This window comes from Myxocyprinus asiaticus, chromosome 8 (assembly GCF_019703515.2).
Source record: "Myxocyprinus asiaticus isolate MX2 ecotype Aquarium Trade chromosome 8, UBuf_Myxa_2, whole genome shotgun sequence".
In the NCBI taxonomy this organism is placed as follows: Eukaryota; Metazoa; Chordata; class Actinopteri; order Cypriniformes; family Catostomidae; genus Myxocyprinus; species Myxocyprinus asiaticus.
In genome coordinates, this window is record NC_059351.1 from 40,188,887 (window position 1) to 40,205,978 (window position 17,092).

Below are 17,092 nucleotides of genomic sequence, written 5' to 3' on the forward strand. Positions count from 1 at the left end.
TCCATTACATTTTATTTTTTCAGTCATTTAAACTACACAGAGCTAAAAAAACAAAAATTATAGCCAAAAAGATATTGATGCAGTGGTTGTTAATGGTAATTTTATTATATTTCACTTAACTGTGCTTTAGTTATTGCAGACCCAGGTTTCTTTTGGCACACCCAAAGTCTTGTTTCTGGCTATGCCACTGGTTTAAAGGCAGATATGTGAAGCTTAAATTTTTTTTAAAATGCAATTACATTATTCTGCTGTTAAAACTTGGGAATTATTTTAGCTGTAAAGTTGTCTAAATGGTAATTTATTACAGCGTTATATCATCATGGCAACAAAGTTGTAAAATTTGATATAACTTTACATAGAAAATGTTAGTAAGAAATTTTATCACAGATAAATCAAGTTAGCACACATCGGGCTCTATTTTAAGAACACTAGTGCTAAGCGCAGCGTTATGCCATAAGTCATAAGCGCAAAGTCAGTGGTCATGGCCATGAAGTTTTGGTATTTTTGTGCAAGCATGTGCTAAGTCTAAGCACAAGTGGGTTTGGGGAAATTTTGTGTACAAAACACTAATTGTCTGGGTCAAGTGCAAGTTAATTCTGAGGTTCTTCTCCGGTCTGTGTCCTATTATATAGTCCATTCCCTTTCAAACACCAGCTATATACACAAAGACATCACATCCATAAGAAGTTGGTAGTCTAAATGGACTGTATGCAATCAATTATAAGAATATAAATATTTCAGTGACAGGGACACGCTCCTTTTATAAGCATAGATGTGATTCTCATCAGGATTTGTATGTACATTCTGTTAAATAATAGAGAATGTAAATATTATTAATAATTGTCATCTACTGACACACAAATTATGGCTAGTATTAATAGTATTGGCACGAACTTCACTTCTACTGGTCGAGTTTGATTTTGAAAAAATTAAACACATTTTTTTTTCTAATTTCAAATTACACTTCAAACGAAATGAAAATATAATCAAAATAGCAAAGTGGTCAAAAAAATAATACCAAATCCAAAGATTTTACACTCTCCAAACACTTTCACCCGCCCTTTTGCGGTGAGTTAAAAATCACTCGATGACAAAAGCTGGAAAAATACCAATACAAATTAGATCATAAATACAATTGTAAATATAAACATAAAAATAATAATAGAGGAAAAATAAACCATGACCTCTAGAAAGTTTAATACAAATCTCATACATTTTTGTTTCATAAAATGGCAACAACTATGATTGTCAGGGACATAATTTGATGTTCCACAATATTTGGACATTACCGTATTCTGGTGGAATCTCCAAACTTCAAATCCAGGAACTGGATTTAGACTCCTGAAAACAGACCTGCTTTTGAAATGTCTTAGCGCAATGACCTATTTCTAAGGAAAATAGCAAACATACATACTTCATTAACATACAATACACCCACAGTTTGCGCCCATACATCCACAGATAGCGCAAACACTCCCACATGAAAATTGCACTTAGAAATAGCACGCCCACGAAAATTGGATAAGACGTAGCACACGGACGTTGCGCACTCATGAAAATAGAGCCCATATTGTTTACGTCTTGTGGCTACACTTTTTCACTTCCATTGTAAGTGCTTCACTTTAACACAGATTTTGCTCTCTTTTTTAAGAAAAAGAGGGGCAGGTCCAAATTAATTTTTGTGGTAATCAACATTATGCCAGAAATGCTGTCGATTGTGTTTTGAATAAGGAATATTCCTTAAAGTAATAATAGTTTAGTACAAATTCACTTCGATTCAGGGTCATAGGAATGTATGGTATATTGTGCATGTCAATAGTTGAGACCATCAACCATGAAGTTGTTTTACCTATTATTAAACTTTATTCTTTGTGTCCCTTTTCCCAAAGAGTTTGTCATTTCAGCTGCAGTCACAATAGTAACGGACAAACAGGCCAGTATTAAGACAGTGAGTTGATTTGCAAATATTGTTAGAGAGTACTCCAGATTATGCAGTTCTTGTAATATAATGTAATTTAGTCTTGACAAATAACTCACTGATTTTCACATGCTAATAATTCCATACAACAGGCACATTCTGTAAAATAGTTTCTATACAATTATCAACTAAATAAAATCCAAACACAGCTAACCACACATCTTCACTAACCGGATAGTGTAATTAAAAACTGATGAAAGATTTTCTTGTCTTTAGCTCTCTGTTTGCTTGGCTATCTCTGTTGTGGCCATGATCATCTCAGTTATTGCACTTGTCTTGTACTGTATTGACATCGCTTACAACCTGACAATCGAATGCACTGAGGATGAACCCGAGAAATTGTGTTACCACCAGTATTATGCCACTCTATGTATCTTACACCCTCATATGAGAAAGTTCTATCATTTTATATTAAGAATATATGCACATTGAAATAAAAACGTATGCTGACCATTAAGGACTCTTTCTTTAATTCAGCATTTCAGCAGAGGAGTGAAGATAACCATCTCAATGATCTTTATGGTCCAGACAGGAATGTCCTCTGCTTTCACAGTTGTAATGTATAACCTAAGGAAGTACTTTAATTGTTACTCGGTAAGAGAAAACAGTAGTTTATTTTATTGTTTTAAAAATATTTGTTTTAGGCCAGGTCATTTTTAACATCATCGATTACGTTTGCATTGTCTGTCATTCATTTCTGTTTCTTTACCTCTGTGATTCCTCTCACTGGCTGAAGAAAAATAATAATAAAAAAAAAAAAAAAAGCAAAGCTTAACTCATGAATGGATTTGTTTAAATGATTGCTACAATAACTGAATTTAGCCCTCTATTCTTTTCCAGACGTTTTTTAATGTTCAGTAAAATCTCTCTCTCTCTCTCTCTCTCTCTCTCTCACGGTGAATGAATGACATCCTGCTTAATCTACAAGTATAACATCAGAGATATTTCATTTATGACCACTTTTTTTTTTTTTTTAAGATTGCATGTAAGCTGTACTTAGTTAGCAATGTTTGCCTGTATATGTTCAAATTTCTTCCTAACGATGTCCTCTACAACAAGTAGGCTAATGATTAAAATGGTCATTTAAGAGATATTGAATGCCTCATAAAAAGTATTTTTATTCATTTACATTTATTTTTGTAAATTCTGAATGCTTTATCATCCTTTTGCTTTAACCAGATATTTGCTTTGCATTACCTGTAAATTGTCGATATGTTTATGTCTCGTCACTTTATATATAAAAAGTTTCATATTTGCAAACGGCAAACTAGTTGCTGTCCAACATGAAATGAGACTTTAACCTGGCTGTCGCCATTGTGCATCAGTTCTTGAACTAATTATTGAACTTTCCCAAGAGCTTCTCGAGATAGTAAAGCTTCGTGAACCTAAATTCGACGACTCTTTTTCTTTTCTATCTGTATTGTATATTGCCAGGACCTTATTCTTTCCTAACCCTATCTGCAACGCTTTTCAAAAGAGCCTTGACAGAATTGCTAAAGATAAACTTTGGTTATTGGTCGCAAGTCAGCTGGGAATTACCATATTCCAAGGAACGGTCCAAAACAGGAAGTTTGCCAAGCAACACACTCATGGCCTAATTAATATTCATGAGCTTAGCCGTAGTACCACTAGTAGGATTCGTAACGTTGCTACAGGATGTCAACACAGACAACAGTCCTCCCTAAAACCAGAAATATATCCGCGGATGACTGATAATACATTTTAGATGGGTTTCTACTGGACCTGAGGTTTGTTTTGCTTCCTACGGCAAGCGATCAGGCTTTGTTTTGATGCATATAGCCAACCGCGGTCGAAAGCTAAAAAAACAACGTTACTTAAAGGAATATTTCGGGTTCAATATAAGTTAAGCTCAATGGACAGCATATGTGACATAATGTTAATTACCACAAAAAATTATTTCGACTTTCCCCTCCTTTTCTTTAAAAAAAAAAAAAAAAAAGGAAAAAAAGAAAAGAAAGCAAATTTCTGGGTAACATTGAGGCACTTACAATGGAAGTGAATGGGGCCAATCTGTAAACGTTAAATACTCACAGTTTCAAAAGTATTACCACAAGACATAAACAATATGCATGTGAACATAATATTAATGTGATAAAATCGCTTAAAAACCTTTCCGGTGTAAAGTTAGGCAATTTTACAACTTCGTTGCCATGACGACGTAATGCGTAAACCTTAATACGACCGTATAAATGATGAATTAAACAACTCAAATAATACACACTTTAAACAGAAGAATTAATGTAAATGCTTATTAAAATTATGAGCTTAACATATCTGTCTTTAAAACCTCCAAAAATTGGCCACATTCACTTCCATTGTAAGTGCCTCACTGTAACCTCATACTTTTTTTTTTTTTCTAGAAAAGCAGGAACTAGTTTAAATTATTATTATTTATTTATTTAAATGTTTTGGTATTCAACATTAAGCCACAAATGCTGTCGACTAAACTTAATTTGTATTTAATCTGGAATATTCCCTTAACCCTATCGTGAAAGTTGTGCTGTTAGATGATAGGCCTACATGTGAATCATGCTCACTACCATTACTACATGATGATTTTGTTCCGTCAAACCTCATATCAATAATAATAGCCTAATAAAAAAGAGTAGTTGCTGACATGGTTATTTTCCATTTTCCTTGTGTATTTAAAACAATAAACTAATTCTGGTTTTGATAATTTGGTCGTAGGGTCTGCTGGGGAGTGTGGTGGTGCTGAGCTAAAAAAAAAAAAAAATCTGTTTATACTGAGAATTTTTTAATATATTCATTTAAGGGGATCTGTTAGTACAGTCGGTTGTTCAGACAGATCAAACAGAACCTCTTTGGATGGTATTATGGTGCTGACTGTATATTGTTGGGTCCCTAACTGAGTTTTGGCCTGTGTGCATATGAGTGTTTCTGAAACTCTTCGATTTCCTCTTAATAACAATAAATGACCTTCCTTTTTGTTCCAATCAGAGCTCTGTGATGCAGAGACCAACTGTGACCAACATGAGCCTTAAGCCCATCGTTATCAGTGGAGTGGTGGTCCGAGACAAAGAGTTCCTGTGCAGGCTGGGCAAAGTGCTGGAACTCAACTGGCTTCATGGCAAAGACCACAAGGCATGCTTGTGCTGACACATTAATTACTCTGATGGACTTTCTGTGTGTATGTTTATGGGAAGTATAGATCTGTAATTCAATGCTATCTCTCAGGCAAAGAGAGCGTTGATTGAAAATACCCTTGCTTCCTTTGCTTGTGATGCTGTGGAAAACAACGATTTCATCTCTCTACGAGCCCTACTAGAGAAGGTAACTAAATTTCACATTTCCTAAAATGCAGCCTGTAACCAACACAGCAAATTACACTAAAATTTAGTCTTCAAAACAATTTTTATACACAAAGCACTTTTTGTTATTTATTTTTAAAACCTTTTAAGGTGGATGTCAACTGTGGAAACTATGATGGTATCAAGCCTCTTCATACGGCCTGTGAGTTGGGGAACTTAGACATGGTTAAGTTCCTACTGGCAAAGGGGGCTTCCCGTGAGCTTGTGAACCGCTTTGGAAAGTGCCCATTATACATGGCCATAAAGAACAGGTACTTCACCTCTATGGGATTTGAAATGGGTTGTAGACTCTAGAGCTGCAATTAGTAAATAAGTCAAATCTGTCAGCTTCTGATTCAACTATCAAAGATCTTATTATAATGATTCAAGAAGTTTCAGGAACTGTCACTTAAGATGTTGTAGTCTTGAATTTTTAAGTGGGTTTTAGCATTTTAAATAAGATTATTTTAAAATAATTTAAATAATTGTAAGTCATCTTGCAGCCCCTTTAGATGTTTGCAGAGGACCCCTTTTAGGCCCCCTGGTTGAGAACCACTAATCTATACCACATGTGTTGCCTCTGTCTGGTCTTACCTTGACACATCATGCTTCAAATCCCAGCTGAATTTCAATCCAAACCAGCATTAGGGGGCAGTATTGCATCAATTGTTTATGCCTAGCTTGTGCAATGTTGGAACTGAGGTATATATGAGGGTAAATTTGTACCTAAAAGATTTGCATTCGCAGAGTAAGATTTGTAAAAACGCAAATCAAATTGCAAGTGTAAAAAAATTCAATGCACACAGAATGTTTTGTAAGGGTGTGGATTAAGTTGCAAGCATAAGAAAAAAAAGTCTCACAATGTTGTTTTGCTTTGCATAAATGTAATTCATGTGTTGTGAATCTGTAACTTAATATTAACACAAAATAAATTTGATCTGTATTCTTCTGACTTCCATTGTTTCGCCTAAATATGGCAAAAAAACATTGCAAACCTGCAATCGGCAATATGCAAGGGTGTCTTGAACAGAAAAACGGTTTAACTGCATATTATTAGTCTATATGTGTAAAAAATATATATATTGCAAAAGTGTAAATGACTTGTGTTTGTGTCACAAATTGTCTGATATACATTGTTCTGTCTTACCTTTTGTTGCGCTCACACTTTTGGCACAACTTTCTCACTTAAAAGAGTTTTGCAAGTGCAAGCGGGAATGCGGGTCTTCCTGCTTTTTTATAACCAATCAAATTATATTTTTGTTGGCCAGTTTACTCTGAAGTTACAAAATTCAGAGAGGTACAAAATTCTTATTTCTTTTTTCTAGTGCATGCTGCCATCAAGTGGAATGAAATAAGACTTTTCAAAGTGAGGCAGAGTAAACAGAACCAGAATTACATGCTTACAAAGTCAGGACAATAAAATAAAATAATGTTCTTTTTATCATAAAGATTATTAACACATACAACATTATTTATGAACAATTGGAGTCTTTTTTTGTTTTATTTGGGGGGTGATTTCTGAATTATTATTTTTATTTTATTTAATTTTTTTATTATTTAGTCCACAGTTTCAATGGTGAGCTTTTAAATTTGAGTGTGAAAAATCGGGGGCGACAGTCCAAAAATGTACCAGAGTTTATGTCTGTAAACTAGTAATATCTGGAAAATATTTTCGCCACAAACTCAAATCATTTACACTTTTGCAATAGTTTATTTGTACATATAAAGACTGGTTCTACACGGTTTATCCATTTTAATGTCCCTCTCTTTTCTTGCACATCACTGATTGCAGGTTTGCCGTGTTTATGGCCATATTTAGGTGCAAATAACAGTGCCAAAAGTGTAAGTGCTAAAATAAATAAATAAATAAATAAGGTCAGAAGAATACAGATCAAATTTATGTCATTTATGTCAGAAAGCTAAAGATTCACAACATATGATTTACACTTATGCAAAGCATTAAAATGCTGCAAATCTATTTTTCTTACACTTGCAACTTGATCCACACTTAAACGTTCAGTGCTTTCCAATTTTTTTACACTTTCATAAATCTTACACTGCACGTGCATATCTTCTTAGTAGTATTAAATTATCTTCATAGGTGTAGCAGCAAGCTTAGTGTGTGAGAGTATTTTAAAGAGAGAAGGAATGGTTTCTGTCTAGTGCTTCATGGACAACTATGTGACCTATATATGAAAAAGTACATCTGTCATGTTTGAGACAGCTGTCTCCAGGACCCCCGAAAATAAGCATAATAAATAAAGAAATGCCGGCAATAACTGTTGAATTGTTACAAATTCCAATTCTTCTAGGCATTATGATGTTGTCAAGCTCCTGCACATGAAAGGAGTCCCTGTTAATCTACACCCTGTGAGAATTGCCATGGAAATGATCCAGTAAGCAGCATTCCTGTAATTTCTCTCAATTTCCATGCATATATTTACACAACTAACATTAAACAAACATTCCCATTACACATTACGGTTTCTACTGAGTCTAGTCTTGTTTTTCTTTCACCTGTCACTACAGAGCAGTACGGAACAGAGATTACCACCTGCTGCATGCCTGGTCTCTATCAGGAGTTGACATGGACTCTAAAGACTATGATGGGCGCACAGTAATGCACGAGGCCGTCAGTCTGCAAGACAAAGCCATGATTGCCAAGCTACTGAAATATGGTGCAACACCACTAGTAAGAGCTACTGTCTAATTTGGGGGGGGATAGAGGATAATAAGGTAGACTGGCTTCAAATGTGGTAAATGTCATAACTAAAACTGTAAACATAATTTAATATTAAAAACATTGATGATATATTGACCATAAGGCTTCATAACCAAAAGCATTTTTTTAAAGTAGCCCAATAGATGTGTCTGAAAAATGTGTGTAAACCTTTTTGTTTTTTCTCTTTCTCTCCAATTTTTATCCTGTCTGCTCTCAGGAGAGAGATGTGTGGGGAGAGACAGCCATGGATAATGCTCGAAATGAGACAGCTATCTTGTCACTGTTTGACCCTTATTTCACCGTGCATTTCCCCACAAAAAAAGCCTATCTGCTGCGTAAGGAAAAACATTCACACAGATAGAAATAATCTCTTTTTCAGTGTCCTCTTTTAATCATTCTCTATTTTCCTGTTTTACTCCCCAATTGTACTTGAACGCACTGAAAGAAAACATTAAATAAATCTATGCATACAGTATGTATGACAGAGAGAGTACCATACTTTGTGTCATGTTGTCGATTTATAGAGTGTACAGCAGACTTTTTAACATTAAGGTGTTATATAACTCTCATATGGGATCAGTTTGTGACATTAGATTACCTAAAGACAACAGGTCTGATTGGAAGAAGTCCTTGGGAAATAATATGATATTCAGATTAAAAAATTACATTTCAGATAGGTGTTTTTTTTCTCGCTCTCTCTTCCATCTTTTTATTTTCTTCTTCGTCAATGCCTCACACTCCACCCCAGTAGGTGGCGGAAATGCACCTAAGCTGGTTTGCCAACCGCCAATAAATCCAAAGAAAAATAAGAAAAACAATTTGTGACGTTTTTAATGCAAAGCAGTCTCCATTTCGCCAGTAGGTGGCATGAGAGTTCCTTCCAAGGAAGAGGAAGAAGACATTGTTTAAGGGAAAGAAACTTCTATGGATTAGTTTCGTAAAGTGCGAGTTTGATGGTGAACGATAGAAATGATGTCCTTTGAGAGACATTTTGTTTGACACTGATGTAATAATGCCTATTTAAAACTCCGAGTGAATTTAGCGCTTAAATCATCAAGTTCAAATTGTCAAAATAATTTTAATCACCTATAGTTTGTCGGAGAACGCATTTAAATTACGTCTCGACGGAGCCTGTTTGGCGTTCACGTGGCGTTCAGTTTTAAGGATGGGTCGGTTTTTATATCTTTACTTACTTATACTTTCAGTTTCATATCTGCTGATACCGCCTGCTCACACTCTGGAATGGAATAATCAGTCTAGTCCCCTGCAAAATTTGCGGTCCTTTGTCAAAAGTTTGTCCGAGGAGGCCCACAGTTATCTGGTCTCTGTGGTCGGTGAACAAGTAGTCGACTCGTCGCTCAAGGTGAGCTCATATTTGTGACAAGTATGAGCCGTTAATACGGAATTTTCAGTGTATGTATTCACATGATTTGTATTACTACTACATAATGATGCTTTTCATTTTTATGTAATTTGATGTACTTTTTATTTATTTATATAAAAACATTGATAACATTGCATGGCCAGGTCTAAATGGGGGCAAGGGGAGCCACTGCCCCCTAGATTATCCTTGTGACCCCCTCCCCACAAATTTATGACACCCCGCTTCCGATCAGATGAAGAGACAACCACTTGCCCACAAGATCAAAATGACATTTTAGTATTATATATATATATATATATATATATATATATATATATATATATATATATATATATATAAACATCTTAGTACCGGCGCTGTAACATTGTGTATTTATTGGTATCAGTGTGTGCGCAGCGGTGTGAAGTGGCTGTCGGACGCAGTGGCATCTGCCCTTACTGTGGTCATCCAGTACGTTACTGAAATCCTGGAAGCAGCGGGAATTGACGGTACTTGTGCAGAAAATCTCTTATTTACACATCTTTTGTAGTTTATAGGCACATGCTCACATGTAACATTTAAATTCAAAGAGCTTGACTGGATGAATATTTTTATTTTGTGATTTTAAAAAAATGTCAAGGTGAACATGAGTTCAAAAAATATATTTTTGCCTATTTGTACGATTTATGCATTTCAGTTTCATAATAAAATTCTATAATATTGAATGGTGTAATTTTTCACAAAATTAAATTAATAAAACTTAAAATATTTAGTTTATTTAATTTTGTTTGATTACTCATAATTTTTTTGTGTGCACAGGAAGTACTATATTAAGTACGATATTAATTGAAATGTCAGTAGTGAAAATCAAATCAAACTGGTGTCAGGTAAGACAGAAAATAAATAAATACATTTTCAGGTTGTGGCAGAAAGTCACATCTGGTTGCCACCCTGCAGAAGTCTCCAATATGAGAGGGAGTGTTTTTTTTTAAATTATTATTGCAGTTCTAAAACCAGGAAAGATTTGTATTTGTGCATTCTAGGGATGTGCACGAGTAATTGATTAATCGATATTTAAATATTCAGCCAGTAATACACTACTCGAATATTGCAATTTGATTTTCCTTTGTGAATTTGCCTGCTGTGGGCAACAATGAAATGCTTCTCTCACCATGCTGTTGGTGCTGTGAATGCATGACATTGTTAAAGAAATAAATGTTAAAAGCAATTATCGCTTCAGAAGACTTCGAATGTATGTTTCTATAAGTGCGGGTGCAAAAGTTTTTTTTTTTTTGGTCACTTTTTTGAATATATATGTTAGTGATCATTTTTATAATAAACTAGAGCTGTGCCCATACAATCTTATATGGATGTATTGCAATACTCTTAGTCACAATATTTGTAATCATCTATTTGTGTATTCATATCATGTCCAGCAGTTCAATAATAAGATATCAGGCCGTGTAAATAAGTGCAAATTTTGACAGCGGCATTTATCAGTATGGTCTGAGGTGAGAGAACAATTGAAACTGCCATCCCTAGTGCATCCAGTCACGAAATGCAGCTTTACATCTACTGCTTCCTGATCATAGTGGCAGCACAGCCTGTCCTCTCTTTGAAGCCAGGTTTGCCTCTGCCGACTGACCTCTATAGCCAGGGCTTTGTGACGAATGGAGAGCTGGTGTTTGTTTTGTGTTTTTAAATTAATTTCTATATCTTTGTCTGTCTAGCCAAGCTACCCTTCCAACAAGTTACACCAGAGGGAATCATTTTCATTACTCAGTGGATGCTATTGGCTATTACTGCCTATTGGATAATCTCCCTCATCCTGAGGTTAGTCGTTGGGGCTGTGCGGCAGGCTTTGTGGCTGCTGAAGTTCACCTTTGCAATCGCCATGTTTGGATTGATTCTCAGTGATACTGGAGCCACTACAGAAACCACTGCGTTGAGGTTAGTGGGTCTGGTGTGTGTCTGTGTCCTGTTAGGGATCGGTTCAACATCTGAAAAGCGAGATACACACCTTGAGGACAAAATCAAGATTCTGGAGAGACGTCTGAGAGAGATGGAAAAAAGCAAAGTGGAATGATTGAGAGACCCTTGTATAGCCCATAAATAACCCTAACTCTTTTCCTCCATGCTAGTGTGTAGTAAATCTGAGGATAATCTAGCATATTATGGTGACATCTAAGCAACAGAACCACGGTTTCATTTTGCGTAATCAGGAGATGCTTGATCCTAAATAAATATGGAAGGAGCTTCAATATTTTCTAGTAGTTACAACATCATTTATTCCAAAGTGAAACTGTAAGATTTTGCAAAAGGGTGCTATAGCAAAACTGCACCTGGTTTTTGAAGGGTTTAATTATTAGTGGAAGATTATTTGGTTTGCAGGTACTGGGGCTATAGGATGTGGAAATTGAAAAAGACAAAATGTGTTTACACTGCATTCAAATAACCATGTTTTTGTTGCTTATGACATTATTCAGGGATAGGGTGCATAGAGCAACACAAAATGGATTTAAACGGTTTATTTCAATGACAACATTTGAAAAATAGAAAATAAAATATTATTCATGTCACTTACAATTGCAGCCATTTTTTCCTCTACCATGGTCTTCATTTACAAAACTGAACAATGAAGATGAAGAACTAACATGTAGGTTTTAAAATCCTGTCCTGCATTCAAGCAATTCTTGATCTGACCCTTTAAATGACTTTCATTGGTGTAACCAGATGTCCTTAGATTAATTCAGTCTTATTAAATCATTTTCTTTTTACTTGAATAAAACCATTGTTACCATATGAAGCACATGAAGTTATAAGGTTACCTGTCAAAATATTGTTTTTACTGCATTGGCAATTTCTAAGTGAAACTTAGAGGGATAGCTGTGAGGGATAGACTTACAGTCTTTTCAGTGGGCTGTACTGCAGTTTAAAATGTTTTTGGATCGTTCTGTGGACAAAACATTGGAAAAATATCTGTCCAAGAACATTGAGTATACAAAGAACTTCAGACAACATGAGTTGTTGAAAATCAGATGTGATCAAGGAGCTTTGAAGAGATGGTAAGTGTATCCCTCACAGCCTCCTTGTCATTCCCATTAAAAATGGCAAAGATGGCGCTAGCGTGAATAAGGTCTATTAAAGGGATAGTTCAACCAAAAATGAAAATTCTCTCATTATTTACTCACCCTCATGTTATACCATGTGTGTATGACTTTCTTTCTTCACAGAACACATTTGAAATAAAATAGAAAATATTTTAGCTCAGTAGGTCCTTAAAATGCAAGCTCCAAAAATCACAGTTTTAAAAAGTACTTAAATATTTATCTTTTTCGCACCAAAAGCGACCAAATGTGTTGCTTTAAAAGACATTAACAGCTGGTGTATGGATACATTTTATGCTGAATCTCTGTGATTTTTTTGGAGCTTTAAATGTGAAATCTCCATTCACTTGCAATTTAAGGACCTACTGAGCTAAGATATTTTTCCATTTTTCAAATGTGTTCTGGTGAAGAAAGTCATACACCTGGGATATCATAAGGGTGAGTAAATAATGAGATAATTTTCATTTTTGGGTGAACTATCCCTTTAAGCTTCATATGCGGCTTATTCCTCTGGTTTGCATGGTGCTGTTTAAGCAATAGAAATAAAGACAGTATATTTAAATTTTAATGAGCAATACAAGATTTGAAATGCTCTATTTTCAAGCTCCTTAAAAGGTTAAAGCAACTAGATGTAAAAAGAGAGTTAAAATAGATACTGTTAATTATATAAGAAAAGATTTGGCAAAGAATCTGTAAGCAGCTATGTCATGGTTATGTGCCACGTTCTACGTTTAGCTGCAGTTCCCTGGTGAAATTAACACTAGAGGCACTACAACAACTGTGCGTTTTATTCACTCACACAAATCACGACAGCAATGGCTGATTATGACTTTATAAACACTTATTTTTCTCACTATTAATCAAGGACTGCTGTGTTAAAATATTGAAACACTATAACACAGGGTTGGCAACCTTGTTGACATGGAGTGCCATTTTTTTATTTTCCTGGTCAATGGCAAAAAAACAAATGTGCATGTAAGTGATTTTCCAAAGTTTGAGTCTAAAAATGTTTCTATTTTGCATTTTTCTATTTTAATCATTTATTTTTCATTACAAATTATATTATCAGCATAACAGTTTGAGTGAAAAATCTTGCATGTTTATTTTCACAGAGCATGTTTTCATCAGCTGAATGGGAGGCTAAACACCATTAAAGTGTGATGAGACTCGCACTGCTCGTGCAAGCCATTCGCGCATCACGAACCGATCAACTATTTAGCCCTTTTCAGTAGGCCTAAATCGCACCTGCAAAATCCTACAAATTATTTCCAAGTTTAATTTATATTTTCAATAGAAAATATGTGGGTTTATGTTTTCTCATTTAATCGTTTAATGTAATTTTGAGTGTGACTATGGTTTAAGCAGGTTGTACCTGTATTCTGGATTGGAAATCTCAAGGATTAATAGTGGTGTTTACCTTATTGCATTACGTGTTGTACTGAAAGCAAAAAGAAACAAAACACTGAATGTTGTCATCTGCGCAGCCTGGCCGAAGTAAATTGGGTGCGTTTACTCACGCGATTAACCGAGACACACACTTATTCCTACGTGAATAGCTCGCACCATAGCTCACCGCGGTTTGAGTCCAGCCAAATAAGCAAGCTGATACGAGAGACAAGTGTAATAGAAGCAACAAGAAATGACATGGTTGCTTCAGAAAATGTACTTTTCATGTCCCATTTGCTTTTTCCTCACTATCGGTTATGTTTAGATGTTGGTTTAGGACCAGTTAAGGATGTCTGTTTTTTTTGCTTTTAGGACACTGTTGGTTAGATTTAGGTTAAAGTTTTAGGTTAGGGAGGTACATTTTACTCATTAAAACCTCCAATATTCAGATTCACAAAATCTAATATTCACCTTGGAAACCTTGTCTGATTATGACATCATTTCACTCACATTTGGCACACCTCGCTGGATATTTCACTGGAAAACTGCAGCGAAACATGTAACGAAGCATGTAATTTCGTTTTGCAAAAATGTTGCCACGGTCACATTATGTCCTAACCAGAAGTGATAATGCAGCATGCAATAAAATGTATCTAGAATTGAATCACATCGCATCTTGTTAGGACACAGTGTTAGACCCCAAAATCCTCCTGTTAGGGAATACCTGAGAGTCACATCATGAAACATTGAACAATATGATACATCCCCAAACCAAACTACATCTGTATGCGTTTTTTGCTTTGTGAGAGAAGTGTAACAAGCATCTGAAAGCTAAGAGTCTCTGACAGCACTTGAGTCACTGTTAAAACAATAAAGATGGAAATTCTTATTTTGTATGTACAAATTTCTTATCTTTCTTAGGTAACGTCCACATTAATATGTTTTCATTTGAAAACACTAGTGCCCAACGTGGTCTTCTGATGTTGTAGACCATCTGCCTCAAGGTTTGATGTGTTGTGCATTCTGAGATGCTGTTCTGCTAAGTACAATTGTATAGAGGAGTTATCTGAGTAGTCTTTCTGTCAGCTCGAACCAGTCTAGCCATTCTCCGTTGACCTCTCTCATCAACCACTATTATGGAGTGGTGGTGGTGTAGTGGACTAAAGCACTGAACTGGTAAGTGGAAGGTTGTTGGTTCAATTCCCACAGCCACCACTATTGTGTCCTTGAGCAAGGCACTTAACTCCAGGTTGCTTCAGGGGGATTGTCCCTGTAATCAGGGCACTGTAAGTCACTTTGGATAAAAGTGTCTGCCAAATGCATAAATGTAAATGTAACAAGGCGTTTCCGTCTGCAGAACTGCCACTCAGTAGTTGTTTTTTTGCACCATTCTGAGTAAATTCTAGAGACTGTTGTGCATTAAAATCCCAGGAGATCAGCAGTTACAGAAATACTCAGACCAGCCCATCTGGCACCAACAATCATGCCACGGCCAAAATCACTGAAATTTTTTTTCCCATTATGCTGGTTGATGTGACCCGTATCTGCATGATCTTATGCGCTGCTGCCACATGATTGGCTGATTAGATAATCTAATGAATAAGTAGGTGTACAGGTATTCATCATAAAGTGCTCATGAGTGTATATTTCTTAATTATCTGACAAATTACAAAAATAACCTGTACAATATATCTTGAAAACACACACACACACATCTCACAGAGTAGCAATCCTATAGATAGATTTTTCATTGTGAGGGTAAAAGAAAGAGTGTTTTATCAATGAATATTTGCTGAGAGACATTTCTTCCTTCTATAATTCTGGGCAAACTTTTTTTGAGAGAGTTATTCAGAGCTCCTCCTCATTTCTAAATCTTGTCCATTGGATCTCCCATGTGGTTCAATTCAGGCACATCCTGTACATTTTTACAAGGAAGCAGCACAGGCAGACTGCAATGCTAACAGCAATCACCACTGCAGCTAGAGTGTAGTTAGGTACTGGACAAAGAGGAAGGCATGAGACGAGAAGAGAGAGAAAGAGGACATAGAGAATAAGGAATGTAAACAGAGTCAATTGAAATGAAGTGGAGAAAGAGAAAGATTAAAAAAAAAAAAACATTCTAACTGACTGCAGGTTTGATCGCATATCATTTACTTGAACAAATGCTGATCTTACCATAAATGTCCACTGCATTCTCTGAAACTTCTCTGCTTCTACGATCCGTGAGTTTGTATTTGCCCAAATCTGTCACATTAATTTTGAGCACCTGGATTTCATTGCTGATCAACACAAGGCGATCTTTGTATTTGAGGTTTTCTGTTACCATGGATTCTCCTTTCATCACTAGGATGAGATTTGAATCTTTCCCAGAAAAGGAGAGGGTAGCATCATTTTGCTTAAGTCCTAGCAAAGGTATTGTGAGAGTTTGTCCTGTGCAGAGTTGATCTGAGTGATCTGTTTTAGCTGTAAGAGAGCAAGAATGGAGGGCATTTGTAGAAATAAGCACATCAGACATTGTAAGGATGGAAAAAAGTTAAAAATGTAACTAATTTAACTTCACTGGAAATTGGAGCATTTGTTAACATAATCACCAAGTAAGTTATTCTACTTGTCATATAATTCTAACATGTTACATAATAAAGCATGAACATCAAAAGCACCTTGAGAGAGAGAGCTCTAATTTTGGCATTGGATAAAGGAATATTTTGGGTTCAACACAAGTTTAGCTCAGTCAACAGGATTTGTGGCGTAATGTTGATTACCACAAAAATCGTCTCGTCCCTCTTTTTCTTTTTTCTTTTTTTAAAAGAAGCAAAAATCAAGGTTACAGTGAGGCACTTGCAATGGAAGTGAATGGGGCCAATTTTTGGAGGTTTTAAAGTCAGAAATGTCAAGGTTAAAATTATATAAAAGCACTTACATTACTACTACTGTTAAAACTTTTGAGCTGTAAAGTTGTTTTGTCATTTTAAGGTTTACGTTGTCACCTCTGTATGGCAGCAAAGATTGAAATCTAATATTGGCTTTAAGTTTACACAGAAAAGGTTGGTAAGCGATTTTATTACTTTTAAAGTGTTGTTAACACACATTCTTTTTGTCTTATGGCTATACTTTTGAAACAGTGAGTATTTTAATGTTTATGAACTGGCCCCATTAATTTTCAATTCTTAGTGCCTCACTGTAACCTCGATTTTTGCTGCCTTTTTT

The 17,092-nt window shown here is 35.5% G+C and overlaps 3 protein-coding genes across 4 annotated transcripts in view; all 3 read left to right on the forward strand.

Moving 5' to 3' along the window:
- The first annotated feature begins 3,622 nt into the window (after window positions 1-3,622).
- On the forward strand, window positions 3,623-5,622 carry LOC127444769 (myotrophin-like). Its single transcript, XM_051704321.1, has 4 exons — window positions 3,623-3,726; window positions 4,958-5,101; window positions 5,195-5,290; window positions 5,419-5,622. Exons 2-4 carry the CDS (start codon window positions 4,967-4,969, stop codon window positions 5,620-5,622), a joined length of 435 nt encoding a protein of 144 aa, XP_051560281.1. The 5' UTR covers window positions 3,623-3,726; window positions 4,958-4,966.
- A 3,268-nt stretch (window positions 5,623-8,890) lies between these two features.
- Window positions 8,891-11,978, forward strand: tmem109 (transmembrane protein 109). The gene is made up of 3 exons (XM_051704066.1): window positions 8,891-9,392; window positions 9,799-9,901; window positions 11,123-11,978. The coding sequence occupies exons 1-3, from the start codon at window positions 9,195-9,197 to the stop codon at window positions 11,476-11,478; spliced, it is 657 nt and encodes a 218-aa protein (XP_051560026.1). The 5' UTR covers window positions 8,891-9,194; the 3' UTR covers window positions 11,479-11,978.
- LOC127444588 (uncharacterized) overlaps window positions 11,203-17,092 on the forward strand; it is a 28,246-nt gene continuing 22,356 nt past the window's right edge. For both annotated transcript variants that reach the window (XR_007897848.1, XM_051704043.1), the window contains exon 1: window positions 11,203-11,342. The gene's annotated coding sequence lies outside the window, so the exon portion shown is untranslated. The remainder of the gene's footprint in view (window positions 11,343-17,092) is intronic.

Bases quoted from the DNA above. Each gene is read 5' to 3' on its own strand.
- tmem109 (XM_051704066.1), top strand. From the start codon at position 9,195: ATGGGTCGGTTTTTATATCTTTACTTACTTATACTTTCAGTTTCATAT. The intron at 9,393-9,798 runs GTGAGCTCATAT...TATTGGTATCAG, and splicing joins TAGTCGACTCGTCGCTCAAG to TGTGTGCGCAGCGGTGTGAA. The intron at 9,902-11,122 runs GTACTTGTGCAG...TTGTCTGTCTAG, and splicing joins GGAAGCAGCGGGAATTGACG to CCAAGCTACCCTTCCAACAA.
- LOC127444769 (XM_051704321.1), top strand. From the start codon at position 4,967: ATGCAGAGACCAACTGTGACCAACATGAGCCTTAAGCCCATCGTTATC. The intron at 5,102-5,194 runs GCATGCTTGTGC...GCTATCTCTCAG, and splicing joins TTCATGGCAAAGACCACAAG to GCAAAGAGAGCGTTGATTGA. The intron at 5,291-5,418 runs GTAACTAAATTT...AAACCTTTTAAG, and splicing joins TACGAGCCCTACTAGAGAAG to GTGGATGTCAACTGTGGAAA.